The 16,785-nt window shown below is 35.6% G+C and overlaps 1 protein-coding gene across 1 annotated transcript; it reads left to right on the top strand.

Moving 5' to 3' along the window:
* The first annotated feature begins 3,848 nt into the window (after nucleotides 1-3,848).
* On the top strand, nucleotides 3,849-14,843 carry LOC146379442 (uncharacterized). The gene is made up of 5 exons (XM_084941109.1): nucleotides 3,849-4,011; nucleotides 5,807-6,100; nucleotides 6,380-6,502; nucleotides 10,756-10,938; nucleotides 14,752-14,843. Exons 1-5 carry the CDS (start codon nucleotides 3,849-3,851, stop codon nucleotides 14,841-14,843), a joined length of 855 nt encoding a protein of 284 aa, XP_084797235.1.
* Nucleotides 14,844-16,785: the final 1,942 nt, after the last annotated feature.

Raw genomic sequence — 16,785 nt, 5'->3', positions numbered from 1 at the left:
TTCATTGTTTATGTGAACATTGTTTTCTGTTCTTATTTTTGCTTCTGCATTTTAAAAAGAAATGATAGTCCAGTTACATCGCTGGAGAGAATTATGGAAAACCCCGAGAGACGAGATAAACTGAAGCAGAACTGCAAGAACCCAGAGACTGATGAAAGCTGTACAAAACAAAGAGGACTGAGCAATTTTGAGTGTTCTGACTTAGAATGTAATGAGGAAAATGATAGAAACTAAATAATAAGCAACGTGTCAGTCTCTGAATAATGTGGATAAGTTGGTTGCAAAGTGGCCCATAAACAAAAACACAAATTTAAGCAACCAGAGCTTTCACCTTATGTTTGACACATGTAAAACAAGTTAGCTTTTGTTTAATCAAGCTGAAATAGAAAGGACTCTGATTGCTAAATGTGGTAATCAGTACTTTATATGCAGTGAAGTATAAGGAATGCCAACATTAGATCTTATGAAAAAGATTGAGAATAAATGGCTGAAATCATTGACAGTTGTGGGATTGCATTAACAACTTGTTTTTTTTCTTTGATAAAGAGTTCTAAAGGACATCCATTTTTTCAGCTGCTTATCCAATGAAGTGTTGCAGGAGGTGTAACCTATATCTGACTTTGGGAAAGAGGCAGCATACACGTATCCGTCACAGCAGAGTAACAGATAGACAGAGACACACACAGCCTGTGGGTTGGACTCGGCCTGAGTTCGAGTCCAACCCATGGCCCTATGCCGTATGGCTTCCCCACTCTCTTTCCTGTCTATCTTCACTGTATCTATCCAATAAAGCCAGTTTAAAGACCAAAAAATATATATTTAAAAGTAATACTAAATAAAAATGTTTGCTTTCTTGTGAGGTCAAATGCAAAGTACTTCTTAAAAGTCCTGTCTATCTGGTTTTACACCAGAGGTTAGAGAAGTTTCCCCTGAGAGTTTCACATTAAAAGCTACAGATGAGACAGTGACGGAAACAGAAAAAGAGCTGTGGTTTTTAACTGTCAGTCTCACACTTGGCTTAATTTGTTATTGCCTTTGTTGTCGGTGAGAAACTTGAACAATTGTGTGAGTGATGTTTTTTTTGTCTTTTGCTGGCAAGCCCCAAACCCTCACACTGCCCTTTAGAGCAGAAGAGGAAAACTATAATGCCCACACTCCACAATTTTTATCAAACATTTTGAATCCAGAGGGGATTTTAATAAAATAAAGGTCACAATAATAGCATCAATAAGCAAGCTGTTCTTTAGAAACAATATGGTCATCAGAAATGCCAGCCCTTATGAAAATTAAAAGGTAAAACAAAAATACACCAGTGTCACCAAAGAAAATACATAACATTGTATAACTTCACTAATCTAGTATCACAATTTGTGAAAATAAATAAATAAATGAAAGAAATATCTATAAAATAAAACTGTAGCTTTCTGGATCCTTTTATATTGTGTGAAAGCTAAAAATAATTTCACGCATAAAAATACAGCATTCACAAAAAGTCAAATAATTTATATGTTTGTGTTGTTCTTAGATCAAGATTGTCACAATAACCGTCTATATCTTGTTTCTCCTAAGGACCTGAATTGTTGAACTATTAGTTAAAGCTACCTGGCTTAGAACAATATCGGGCCCCCTGACCGCACACAAAAAAAAGAATAGATAAAAAAAAACTCCAACAACAAAAACAGAACAAATAAACAAAACAAAAGGAGCATAAAACGTTTGAAAACCCTGTTAGTATATTTAACCAAATGTGAAGCCATATTTTTGGTCTGATAACAGCAGAAAACACCAGCACCACAAACATGATTGAGTGAGGTTCGGTTTTGCAGCTTTCCTAAATAAACACATAGCAAATATAGCCACCTTTTGCCAGAACCAGTCTGACAAAAGGGGCTAAAAACTAAAGCATGTATGACCAATTTGTACTGTACAGTTGTGGGAACCAGTGCAAAAGCTCCTTCCTTAATTCTTATCAGAGAAGAAGAAAGGAGGATAACTTTGAATTTTGGTATCGATCAGATACCAACTAAATGTGGGGCCAGTATTCCCCACACAATGCCAAAACCAACACTTTTAACTTAAAGTTAATGTAGAGGAGAGCAGTGTGTTATGACCTATGAGTTGATTCATGATCGATTAGCAAATTCTGAACACATTTTAATGATCACTAAATCACAGTGACTTTTACTATTCACAATAATTGGTTATATGTCTGTGACAATAATAATTGGTTATACTTTTGAAACTGGGTTTTGTGGAAACCTAAAATATAAATGTGCCTATTTCTAAACAACTCTTCTGTTGTTTAAATGTGCTGTAGGCTATAAATCAAATTGAGATCACATTCAGTACAACGAGGTTTACACATACAATATTTCTTTGTATTTCCCCATAAATAATTTACGCAGTTAGGTTGGCAACATACTGAACTTAGAGGATAGAAACAAAGTATTGATTCTATCATGCTACTATCAATCCAATACCAGCATTGGTATCAATACTATTGATATTTAGATTGATCCGCCCATCTGTAATGACCATAAACCAGCCTTCTGCTTGTAAAACATTCACAGTGCAGTCTTACACTGCCATATAGAAAACATCCCCTTTTGAATGCGGTGAGTGAAAGCTTATAATTTTAATCCATGCAGGCTGATATTGATTAAAACTAACTAAAAATCTGTAAAAATGTATTTAATTAAATTATAAATAATAATCCATGTATACTATTTCATAGAGACTGTATAACTTTTAATTTGTGAAATCAACCTTTTATGCAGTGTGGCAAATGTTTAAATAATACAAAGAACAATTAGGGCCGTGTTAAGAATAAACTAATATTATTGATCATTTTGAGAATAAAGTTGAATTTCAAGATCAAAGTTGAAATTCTATTTTGAGAAAAAAAGTCAAATTTGGTGATTACAGATGTTTCAGGACAAAATGCCATGACTGCTATATACATTCTACAAAATGCCTTGTGCAGATGAATTAGTGAAACAAATTGATCAGCCGTCTTATAGTGTATTGTGATACAACGTACATCCTCTTCATTGCACGAGGTTGCAGTCATCGATATTCCTGCATCTGCCCATTGGGAGGCATTTCATTTTGTATACATTCGTTCAACTCTTCAACATTTATGTGTTTTTTCCTTTTTCTGTCATATTTTTACATCCTTTATACTTATCACCACACTGTGTTTATGTGATAAATTCTTAGTGTGCAGAAAACAGATTATGAAGTATGATTTTACTAACTCATCTACACAAGGCATTTTATAGAGGGTATAGGGGGTATAGGTTTGTCTTAATCTCCACATTAAATTTTTTTTTTCTCAAAATTTCTTTTATCTAGAAATTTTGACTTTATTCTCAAAGTGATCAATAGAATAAGTAGAAGTAGAATCCGTAGAATAAACTAGGGCAGGCATACCTTCCAAAAAAGTGTGACATGATTCCAAATGTTCACCTCTGTGTTACAGAAACAATGATTTTCATCTACATCAGCATCACAATTCTGGCAACAACAGCCCTGGCAAAAGATATTTAATTTTATAGTATATTGTACTGTTTTCAATACAGAAAATGTTGATTGAATTTGTAAATTTCAGTTTTGTTTATAGAATCTGTTTCATTTTATTCCATATTTTACATTAAAAAATTTGTGTTTATTTTTTGTTTCTTTTAGGGTCAGTTGAATGCATTTTCTCAGAATCTCCTGGAACCCATTATTGTTTTGGAGCCGTAGGTCAGTCGCTAATTTTTCATCTGTCACATAAAATTGATACTTCAATGGGAGTTATGAAGGATAACAAAAACTGGGTTGTAAAAACTCACAATAATGGGGCTATGATTTTAAATCATGAATATGTAAATCAACCAAATGGCATAAATAATGGAACACTGAAACTGGGTAAAGCCATGAAGAAACACTCTGGATATTACCAGTTGGAAGAACATGACTCTAAAGGAAAGTTACTGAAAAAAGCGAATGTATCTCTAAAAATATATGGTAAGTTTTTATTTTATTTGGTTGTTTGCTTCAAACTCAAGCTAATCGTTATTATTGATTTATATGAATGGCTATGTTTTATTAAAAGGAGTTTAAAAAAAAAAGATGTTGTAAACCAAGTACATTAATTGTTTGGTTTTTTTGGATATTACATATATACATATAAATGAGACTAAATTAAATGTTAATTCCATAAAAAACCTCATTGCTTTAATCTTCAAATCTGCAAAAGCAAAAATATTTTACTGCTTTATACTTTACTGTGCAAATTTAAAAAGTAATGTAAATGTACATGCAATGTACAGTAAAACAAATATTTGAGAGAAAACCTGAATACTAAATCAAAATTTGAGAATGGTCTGTTATACTGAATATGAGGGGAGCAAAGGCTGCAGGTTCATATTTGAGTTCTGTCTTTACAGAGTTTTAGTTCATGTTATTCAAAAGAAATTTAAATCTAAATTAATACTGATGCAAAAAAGTGTAAATGCCAGAGGCATCAGAGAATACTACTGGTATTATTTTGCCATTTGATCCCAGTCAAAAAATAAAAAAGGATTTGTGATTAAATCAAGCTGTCAAAATCCTTTGTTTTTTTATTGTCAACAAATTCAATGAACTTGAATGCTAAAGCTCAATAAAGAACTTCGGGTCACAAACCTATGCTTTCAACCGAAACAAACAACAGCAAACAACACAGTTTATTTGGTGAGTTGGTGAATAAGAAAGTGTTAAAACGTATTATACTTGCAGCAGGTATAATACTTTAAACTTGTCATGACCTGCAGAAACACAGATCGTGAGTAGTGAAGTAAAGGACCACGACCTTACAGGACCTTACTCACGAGCCGAATTTATTAAGGCTGATGTCCGGAGCGAAACTTAGGCAATCACACAAGAGCAAAGGGAACTAGGAAAACACTAACAAAAATAAACTGGAACTAAAACTAGAGCTAGCAGAAAACAAGAAGACAGGTGCTAGAAGAAAAAGAGAAAGTGACTTGACAATGATTCGACAAGGTATGAGGGGAGACTGAGCCAATATATACACGAGGGTGATACGGAGAAGTGCATGGGAACACAACTGGAGCAAACTAGACTCAACAAGACATTACAAGAAGCAAAACTAAACATAATGCACATGGGACAAGAGACTATCATAGTGACACCAAACACATTCAAAAACAGACATGATAGACTACACCCTGGCAATACCGAGGAAAGCCCAAGAGACTAGACATAAACGGGTACTAAATTAACAATAACTAAAAACTAGAACTTAAGTAACAAAACACAGAGGCTCTCTAAACTGAACATCAGAATCTCAATATTCTCGGAAATTAAATCAAGTCTAACAACATCAAAAACCTGGGTCAAAGACCCAGGAGCATGACAAAACCCTTATGGCACTGAAATATCTGAAACATCTCTTTGCATTATTATATTAAAGTCTTTACCTTACAATATAAAGCACCTTGAGGCAACTGCTGTTGTGATTTGATGCTGTATACATATAACTAAATTAAACCTGGAAATCCAAAATTGTAACCGTTGAATGTTATTCATCTATTATTATTATTATTATTATTATTATTATTATTATTATTAGTCAAATTGCTGTTTAAAAAATTATTTCCCCAAATGTGGGACAAATTAAATGTATATTTCTCTTAATACTTGGTGATATTTCCCTGGAAACCTTTTTTGTGACTTAAAAAATACAGTGCAAATTAACTTATACTATATTTTATTTGTCTTCTACACTGCTTACATGATATGATTACATGTCTTCCAGCTCCAGTGTCAAAGCCAACACTGTCTCAGACGTGTTTGTCACCAGAACAGATGAAGATCAGCTGCTTCTCTGAGGGAGATGGAGTACAATTAATTTTGAGTTTGGATGGTCAGATACTTACACAAAGCAATGACCACAACCAGTCCCTAACCATTTGGACAGCCGAGTTTCCAAATGTTACCATCATCTTAGATGGAAAGCTGACTGGAAACCTTATGTGCCAAGTTTGGAATAATGTCAGCAGAGATGAAACCGTTATTCCCCTGGCAGCCTGCAGTGGTAGAGTATTTAAACGTAAGATTTTCTGAGACAACACTACATATTTTCTTTCAAAGGGAAATTGGATTTGAATTTATATGCAGTAAAATAAATCATTTACCATATGGTTTTGGTTGTCGCTTGTGAATTCATGTGGGAAAAAGTTAGTACACATCTCCTGTGACTTCAGATATTACTGTATGTTGAAGAGATGGATAGGAAAAGCTACTATTTGGAAATCTTTAAGAAGCATTTTGGTATTTCTAAATTCGTCATGATATTCAATATTGTTTGACATTTGCTTTTGCATTCTAGGTTCTGTTACAACATTGACAGTGGCTGTGATAACCAGTGTCATCATGCTGTTTTTTATTGTAGTTTTGATTGTGGTTGTAAAACGTTTTTCCAAGAAAACAAGACCAACAACAGTTGATGAAGGTAAGTAAAGTATTTAAAGCCTTGCTGGGATTTTTTTTCTTTTTAAACAACATAGCTTCATCCAAAGCACAATACACTTTTTTGTTTATTTCCCCTCTAGGTAACTTTGGCAGTGATGTTATCTACACAGATGTTAGAATGATCAGAAATAACAAATGAAATAAAACCAACTCAGGAAAATCAGCTGGGAAAGGATCCAGCCCTGACCCTGAAGTGTTTAAGTAGTTAAGAAGATGTATGGATGGGGTTTTTTTTCCTAAATTTTGTTTTGTTATTGGTAATTACTCTAAAATTTAGAAATTTAAACAACTAAAATGGGTAACAAGGATGAATAATGTTTATTGTTGTGGACATGTATTAGGATATTACAATCAATTTACAATATTCATTTGCAACAAACAGTGTAATCTTTGACACCTCCAGCTTGCACATAACTTCACACAACACAGCTATAGACAGAAACAGCTCCTGTCCTCACTAACAGCTGAAATAGTTAATGTTCATAACTGTTAATATTCTGTAAAGCTTCTGTTTCACACAAATGAAATGATCAAAATAATTAGTAAAAAGAATTAGTAAAAGAATAAAACCTTAATAAACTTTATCCCAAATCCTTATTTGGTTAATTCTAATTTGTAAACTGAAAATTACCAAATTTTTCAAGAAATTACTTCTTTGTTATAAGTTCTGTTTTTGCAGAATGGTATAACAATCTTTTGTATCAGTATTGTACTATCATCACTACATACGTATATACATATGTCAAAGCATATATCCAGTGAATCTATCTATCTATCTATCTATCTATACATGAGGAAGACTATTTAGGAAGTTCTTTTTCCACGTATGCATGTATGTAGCTTCTATAAATTTGCTAAACCTTCATTTGTATTTTTGAAACAAAAAGAGTGTTTTTATACTTGAAAAAAACGGGGATTCTACATGTTGCTAGATGACAGGCTGATGTTGTATTAATAAAAGGCATTTTTGTGAATTTACAGCACTTTGCTTCATTTTACTGTTGTGTTCTTATGTTTGCATCCCTAGTCTAACTGCCCATAACATAAGAAGTGTTAATGTTCAAAAGTAAACTCTGGACAGGCTTTTTGATTTTTTTTAATCATTCAAACTTAATAGATCTGTGCTGTATTGTATCTTCAGAGATAAAAATAAACACCCAAGTCATTCCTGTTTCTGAAGCAGAGATAGTGAGAATGGAACAAGTTGTGGTTTAAGCACACAAACACGTCTACGGTTTTCATGTCTAATTTGAAACTTCCTGTTAGCATGTTCTACCAAACTTTGATGTACTATGCATGACTTGGGAGAAAAAAAGCTCCACTGTGGGCATATCACAGGTCCTACTTGCACATGCTTTCTACATTTACTGAAAAGACAGTGTATTTATAATTCTATGAACGCGAGCAGTCAGGTTTTGATTTCTGTTTACTCTCAGTTAGCTGATTTTAAACTTACGATAGATTGATTCTGAAGAGTTTATTGACATTCAGGGCTGAACTGTTAATCTGGCATGCCAGGTGTTTTCCCGGTGGACTAACAAACTTTTGGGCTCCTGTGTGCTGGCCATACAAGCACTGACCACATGGGCCTCTGCCCCTGACAGGTGCACAAAGCACTGAAGACCGACATTCTCTTCTGTGACTGAAGGCTTAGAGTAGGGCTTGCCACTTTCATGTTGGGCCCAGCCTGGCTCAAAGACCTAAGGCCAGGCCACAAGCACTCTCAGTGGAGTAGAGGAAATTTTTTCATTGTCTCATTATACTCATTCCATGTCTGTCATGTGCATTTATGTATGTTCCCCCAAGCCCGTCTTTTCTCTCTCCCTATTTCTCTCCCTCCCTCCATGACTCATCTTCTTTAATGTGTTTACCTCTCTGTGTTTCCTCCCATTGTCTCCCCAGCCTGTCTTGTTCCCCTGTGCATGCCTTTTTTTCCGGCCCCGTGTCACTGGGTATTTTAGTCTGTGTCTTAGTGTTTCTAGTTTTACATTGACAGCGTCATGCCCTATGTTCAGTGTGTTCAGTTTTGTTTCCTCCTGTCTCGTCTCCCCTAATTCATTTCTGCCGTGTTGCCCATGTGTTTCCACTTCCCTTGTCACCCCTCTGTGTATTTATTATGTGAGTTTACCCTTGTTCAATATCGGGTTGTCTCTTCTTCATATCGTGTTGTCTGTTCTTCATGCATTATGTTCAGGTATTTACGTTTAAGTGTTCCATGTCCAGGCTTCATGTTCCAGTATTTGTTTAGGTTTACTTTTCCCAGTGTAGTCCAGTTTGTCTACCAACAGTTGACAACTAGGGTGTCCTGGGGCCACATATATACTAGCTATCATAGAGCCTGATCTTGTAATAATCAAACAAGGGCATTTTTGTGAATTTACACTCTATTTCCCCTTTTGATAATGGTGTTTTATTTTCCTTTAGACACTAGACTTGTAAATAGCATTGCTTCAAAGCTAAAAGTCAGTATCGCCAGCGCCTACCCTGACAGTCTGTCCACCACATAAGGAACTTGCGTGCTAAAAAGTATTCCATATAAGGTACTGTAACCACATCTCTTTCATTCTGTGTAGCTCTCGTGTTGTTTTGTATCTATGTAGTTAAAAATACACACCCTAGTTTGCTACTGTGTGAGGACAGTGAGAATGGAACAAGTTGTGGCTTAAATAGATTCTATCATGCATTGTTTTTTGTCTACTGTGAAACTTCCTGTTTGTTTCTTTTAACAGACTTTGTTAATGCAGACTATGTTGCGGAGTGTACATGCAGGACATGAACCCCCTCTTATACTCCTAGGGCATAAGACAACTCTTACTGCACAACACATAGCTGATGCTTTGTTGGTTCAATGTATTTTAAGAATTTTGTTGTCACTGCATAGGTAGAATAATAAATGTACAATATTTCATTAATGTAGGTTTTTAAAGTATAATTCACAATTGATATTGAGTCTTTCAAGTACAGTTTCAGATGACACCAATTTTAGTTTATATTTATTTATTTTTTATTTATATTGTCATTAATATCCCGCCATGGGCATATTGTATGTGATGTAGGAATTTCAGAAGGTAAATGCCAGAAGGTAATGTTGCTGAAAGTATAACCATAAATAGTTTGGTTCATAATTTGTTAGAAAATGACAGTTTTTTGTAATTTTGTTGGTACACCACAACATTAGATTTCAAATCAAAAAATAATATGCAATCAAGCACAGACTCTGAGCAGAAAGATCTGACAAGGTAGCATTGTCTGGATCTTTTCTCTCCATACCTTTCAATTCAATTCAATTTCTATAGCGCCAAATCACAACAAAAGTCGCTTCATAGATACAGAGAAAAACCCAACAATCATATGACCCCCTATGAGCAAGCACTTTGGCGACAGTGGGAGGGAAAAACTCCCTTTTAACAGGAAGAAACCTCCGGCAGAACCAGGCTCAGGGAGGGGCGGCCATCTGCTGCGACCGGTTGGGGTGAGAGAAGGAAGACAGGATAAAAGACATGCTGTGGAAGAGAGACAGAGGTTAATAACAGATATGATTCAATGCAGAGAGGTCTATTAATACAAAGTGAGTGAGAAAGGTGACTGGAAAGGAAAAACTCAATGCATCATGGGAATCCCCGGCAGCCTACGTCTATTGCAGCATAACTAAGGGAGGATTCAGGGTCACCTGGTCCAGCCCTAACTATATGCTTTAGCAAAAAGGAAAGTTTTAAGCCTAATCTTCAAAGTAGCGATAGTGTCTGTCTCCCGAATCCAAACTGGAAGCTGGTTCCACAGAAGAGGGGCCTGAAAACTGAAGGCTCTCCCTCCCATTCTACTTTTAAATACTCTAGGAACAACAAGTAGGCCTGCAGTGTGAGAGCGAAGTGCTCTAATAGGGTGATATGGTACTACAAGGTCATTAAGATAAGATGGGGCCTGATTATTTAAGACCTTGTATGTGAGGAGCAGGATTTTGAATTAAAGGCTGTCGGACATAAGCCGGTCCGTGGCACAAAAAAGGTTGGGGACCGCTGGCATTGATGACATATACAACTGCTGTGTTGCATGGTCTTTTTACCTTAGACACCTCTCAAACCTACTTTGTTAGGTTTATTAGCTAATGTCTCTAAAGTAGTAATTTGTTTAAGAGTTTCTTTTACTGGAAATTAAATACAACTGAAATAAATATATAGCCAACAGTTTCCAATTGGTATCACATTTTTAAGAGACTATATATCTGTTTTTCAGCCCCTGTGTCAAAACCAGCTATATCACAGACGTGTTTGTCACCAGAACAGAAGACAGTGAGCTGCTTCTTTGAAGGAGATGAAGTAGAGTTCACTTTGTCGTTGCATGATAACTCATTGATACAGACCAGACCCAAGAAAACAGACAAACACAACGTTTTAAACATTGCCATCAGCTTACATGGTCAGCTGATGGGAATCTTGACATGTATTGTTCAAAACAATGTCAGCAGAGAACAAAGAGTCATCCGCCTTAGAAGCTGTACAGGTAGAGTCATGACATTTTATTTTATCTGAATATCTTTTAAAATATATATTTTTTTGGTTTGTGTATTTTGTTGTAGCTATTTGGTATAAAAAATAGAAATTGGAAAGTGTGCATTTATGTATTGGGAATATGTACCTTATTTTACCATTCTGTATAATGTAAAAAAACAACAAAACAATATTATTATTCTTTAACTATGCACAGTTAAAATGTCTTATTTTTTTTTTACTTCTTTCAGTTGATGCAGAAGAGGAGGTAGTCTACTCAGATGTCAGAGTGAAGCAACAAACAAAGAAAACAACAACCACTTCACTTCAAAATGCAAATTAATTTTCTAATGAAACATGAGAAAATGAAATTACATATATTTTCTCTGTACATAGCAAATGCTTAAGGTTAAACCCTGGCTTCTCTCCTTTCCATGCAAAATATCACTGGGTGAAATACTAACCCCAAGTTGCTCTGTGATGCATCGTAGTATGAATTTTGTGAATGGAAAGTGCTGTGTGTGAATGAGGCAACTTGTATAAAGTGATGTGATAGAGTAGAAAAGTGCTATATAAGAACCAGTACATTTACCTTGTTTTTGTTTATTGTTTGTTTTTGTTGTTGTTGTTTTTTGTTGTTGTTGTTGTTTTTGTTTTTTTTACTATTTTGCCCTATCTACAATAGAAATGTCTTAAAAAAAAAACAAAAAAAACAATGTGTCCACAGTAAAGTGAATAAATAAATAAATAACACAGGACATTTTTTCTGTTTTTGGTAACAAAAACTTTCTGCTTTATATTTATATATATATATACACAGGGGACGCAGTGTTAATGGAAGTTCATTCACTTACACCTTTCTACACATATATCCATGCATGTTTTTGCATTAACCAGGGTTTCTATAAATATAACAACAGAGGTTGTACAATGCACAAGCAAGATATGGCAGGAAACAAGTGACACTTGAATTCTGTGGTTACTGCAGAACATGTTTCTGAACATGAAAGGATGGCACTGCAATGTGTTTTTTTAATTCAAAATTGAAATTTAAACACAGAATGATTATCGGTTGTTCCTGTCAGAGAACAGTGTATTTAAAACGAGATACAAAAGGGCAAGTCAGACAGAGAGCACCATGACTGCAACACCCATATATGTCCTGTCTGCTCAAATCCAGATAAATGCAATCAAATCGATTCGGCAGCGTTTCATAATACAGATGAACAATGACTCAAAACATATAGTCAATGCAACCCAGGCCCTTATTAAAGCAACGAAGTAGAATATTCTTGTATAGCCAAGTCAGTCACCTGACCTTAACCCAGTTGAGCATACATGTCACTTGTTGATGATGAAACTTCAGAAAGAAAGGCCCACAAACAAACAGCAACTGAAAGTAGCTGCAGGAAAGACTAGGCAGAGCATTAAAAACGGGGGAACCGAGCATCTGGTGACGTCCACGAGTTCAAAACTTCAGGCAGTCATTGCCAGCAAAGGGTTTTCAGCAAGTATTAGAAATTAACTTTTTTTTCAGTTACTTAATTTTTGCAGTTGCTTTTGAGGCCCTTTAGTTCCTCACATGTTTATGCAATATTTTTATTGCATCTGTAATGAGAGCTTGAACTTTGTAAAAAAAAAAAAAAAAAAAAGGAAGAAGAAAAAGTTAAAAGGTAAAATCTCTCTCTGTTTCTTTCTCTCTGATTGTAAAATAAAAGTATGAACATGTATTTATAAGTTACACAATCCTGCAGCTTATCACACATTTGATTTCCATGTGTGACAACTGCAAGTGTCCAGAGTGAGGACAGACTGAGGGACCCACTGCTGCACATCATCTGTGAGGCTTTGCACCCCTGATGATCCACCAGGACAAACTCAGCAGTGTGTGAGGAAGAGGAGGAGGAAGAGCCAGCAGCAGCTGACAGATGGAGAGAATAGACAGACTGTTCCCTGTTTGTGAAGGACTGCTAGAAAAGTTTAACATAACTAACTGTCTGTCCTGAATCAGTCGTATTAGGTAATGTTCAAGTAATTTTGTCATCCCAGTGTTTTCAGTGTGGGAGAAAGTACTCAGGGCCTTCAAGTTACACACTATGAAAGGCAGCAACAAGTTTAATATTCAGAAACCTAAAGTATGTATCAGCAGCAGAATGGAGCTAAAAATAAATGTTTGTTTCAGTTCTATGAAGCTTTGAGTATTTTGGATTAGTAGTACTGCTGTGTTTGTTGCATCATATTGCTGTAATTGTTTATATGCTTTATATATTCTGAGGCAAGTTGATCTATAGTGTTACATCATATTCTATAAGGATGTTATGTGTTTGGATACCTTCTGCCCAGTTTGACCCATTTAGCAGAAGTCAGCCTGTTTAAGGCTCTGATATCTATTCTGTATGACTTAAAGCAGTTATGACATGGTCTGATTTTCTCACCCAATAAAGGAATATTTCATATATCAGTCTACTCTTCATTCTATCAGACACAGTTATCACAGCTCGTACATTTGCTTTTTACACATATATGTAAGCATTGAGCCAAATTTAGTAATGCCAACATATTGAAGGAACATTTGTCTCATATATAATACATCTATATATACACTGTCAAAGATACTTGAGTGTCTTTGAGTGAAGATTTAAGGTGATAGGACATATGAATAGCTGCAACTTGAATCTTTACTGAAGCTCAGTATTTGACAAATTCACTCACATGAATTTCACTCACATGTGCTGTACCAGTGTACCTGCACATGTGATGTGACAATAGAAGTGATTTGATTTGAGAGTTCAAACTCACTGCTGTAATAACTAATAATGATTAATATAATAACTATAATATTGGCCATATCATATCTACACTGACTTTAGTCTCATGAACAACATTAACTATTTGTTATTTACTAGTACAGAAATGAAGCCCAACAATCATGTTTTACAGTCCTGTGGTCTCAGCCTCAGATACTTATTGAATCACACAAAGCTCATGTAGAAACAAACGAACAAAATATGTTCTCCTTCATTTCTGTCAACCACACGTTTCCCGCTATCATGGTTGCAAGGCAACCTGGGCAGCGCGACGGAGGCTAGACCGTCCCATTTCACAAGCCTCACACTTCTGGCCTTAGCGGTCTTTGAGTATGCGGCCCTTGAGGACCGTTGAGGCTGCGTACTTTAAGGCTGCAGACCCTGAATTGGGATACAGCCAATGAGACAATATTGATGGAGAAGTATAGAGATGGCCAGAAGGAGGTGCACTGCACCTTGGTGGATCAAGAGAAAACAGGGCACTGTGTGAGGAAGAAGAGTGCCCAAGAACTATATGATGATGGTGCAGGACATGTACGAAGACAAAGACAGTGAGACAGTAGTGCAGTGTGAGGAAGGAGGTCAAAGTGGGGGTGGGATTACATGAGGGATCTCTCTGAGCCTCTGAGGTGGAGGTATGCATCACTTATACTGTCATCAGGGTCTTTGGGATGCCATCTAACATCAGGGTTAAATAGATCCAACTCATAAAAAAGTTGATGCAACACTTTTGTTAAATTCCTTGAGTTTAAATCTAGACTTCAGTCATATTTTGTTTGTTTTGTTAGAATCCATTGTGGTGGTGCAGATAGCACAAACTGTTTGTCCAAAAGATTTTGAATCTGACAGTATCTTAACATTATTGTTAAGTCTTTCATATATAATTGTAAAATCTTTTGACTACCTAAAAATCAATTTCTGTTTCTGTCTTTCAGACGATGCTGAAGATGACATCATCTACTCAGATGTTAAAGTGAAACAGCGTACAAGAAAAGCAACACCACGTTCAAATCAAGATGCAAGTTAGCTTTCCCCTAATACATTCTGACCTAGCACCAGTCTTAAACCTGTTCATGCCAAGTTAGCAGTTTCAGTTAGAAGCTCTCACCAACATCTTACATATAACACTGGAGATTTAAAAAGCTGTGGTCATTAGTGTTTGTGCTTTTCTTGTGCTGTGCTTTGTATATATAGCAGATAACAGGAAAGGTGAGCTGTGCCTCTCTAAGACAACAGCAGAGTCAAGCATCAACCATCATCTCATAGCTTGAGCATTTTAGCTAATATTCACTGTGTCTGTCATGACCGTAAAACAATGAAACCATGTGATACTAACTTAGTTGCACACAGTGAGAAAGTGCATACTATACATGTGTCTTGCATAACACTGGCTTTTTTTTTTTAACTATTAAGAATCACAGCAGATGACAAAATGCCGACTTATTATATCTAACAATACAAAAAACATGAAAGATTTACTCTAGAAATAGCTGTAATTGTGCTTCTATTACAGTTTGTTATTTAAGTCATGTATTTTCAGTGCATACAGCTTTTTGCCTGCAGCTTAGAGTCTCAGTATTGTATGTATCAACCTGCAACTTGTGAATAAGAATGATTGTTTTCCTTTACTTATATTAGTTTCTGATTAGTGGTTCTGTCATATTCTGGAACAATCTGTAAACTTTAGTAGTAAATGTAAAAACAGTTTGAGAAGTTTGAGCTGCAAGAAATGCAGGGATCAGCACTCACCTCATGAATCCAGTGTTATGTACAAATAACCGGAAGCAATAAAATAAAATGGAAATGAATAATTTACTAGCTGACATGACATCAAAGCACTGAAAACACATGAAAACTCCTCAGTTACAGCTTCTTTCAACAGACTGTCTGTTAATATTAACCCTGGGATGAAGCATTACAGGCTCATCACCAGGTGGCGCCAGTACCAGTGACTTTAGCCACCAGCTGCCTAGTATGCTGCAAGTGTTAGTTGCATACATACAAAGTAGACTTACATGGAGAGACTACACAGGCTGAAGGACATGTATTGTGTAAGTACATGTTTATGTTATTTTTTAGTCTAAGTATAGTGTAGCTTTGTAAAAACTGGACTCTTATTGTTAATGCAACAACTGCTAGCTCAGTTTATGCTTCAGCTATCAAACCCATATACAAAGTGACAGAAATGAGCTAACTGGTAGGTTCAGCACCTATCTGGCAGCCAGCGTGATGCACCTGAAACTGATAGTAAAACATTACAGCAGTGTGTTGCAGATAATTTGATTCTATCCGTGTAAGACAAACAGAAAAAAATAGACTTTTTAACTAGTTTTTTTTTTTTTTTTAACTCAATCTTGTAGAGTGAGAGGATGGCTGAGGAATGTAGAATTGCACTTGTACCGTTTTTTAATAAATCTAGTAACGTACAGAAGGATGAAGTGGATGAGCCAACCATGATGATAAAGGGAAGTTTTGCAGCTAGGTTAATAAGAGAGAAAATGACGAGTGAGCAACAGTTAAGCATAATGCCAAGAAAGAGCACTACAGATACAGTTTGCTTTCAGGGAGTTGATGTAAAAGTATAGAGACGATCGGAAGGAGCTTCACTGTGTCTTTGTGAAGTAATTTCCCAGAAAGTATAAACAACTCTAACTACACTAACATTATTCTATTACTTTTATACCAGATCATTTAACTAACCTTAATATATTATAATCAGATCTCTCTCCTTGCAGTTTATATGATATTGTACCCCTCTCTCTCACTCTGTGTGGGTGTGCTAGTAGATTTTCTTTGTATTTTTAAACATAAACTTCAATCAGTCAGTGAATCTGCAACAAATTTAAAATAGAAAGAGCTGTGGTTTTAACCTAACATAGTTTTAGCATCCCACATTAAAAAGTAAACCGATACTTGCTGTAGACCATGTTGATGAGTTCACATTGCAGGACGTGAGAATAAAATCCCTT

This window comes from Perissodus microlepis, chromosome 10 (assembly GCF_051167445.1).
Source record: "Perissodus microlepis isolate ML-2025 ecotype Zambia chromosome 10, ASM5116744v1, whole genome shotgun sequence".
Taxonomy (NCBI): Eukaryota; Metazoa; Chordata; class Actinopteri; order Cichliformes; family Cichlidae; genus Perissodus; species Perissodus microlepis.
The sequence above is the reverse complement of the archived record's forward strand: the minus strand, read 5'-3'. Positions and strand labels throughout refer to the sequence as shown.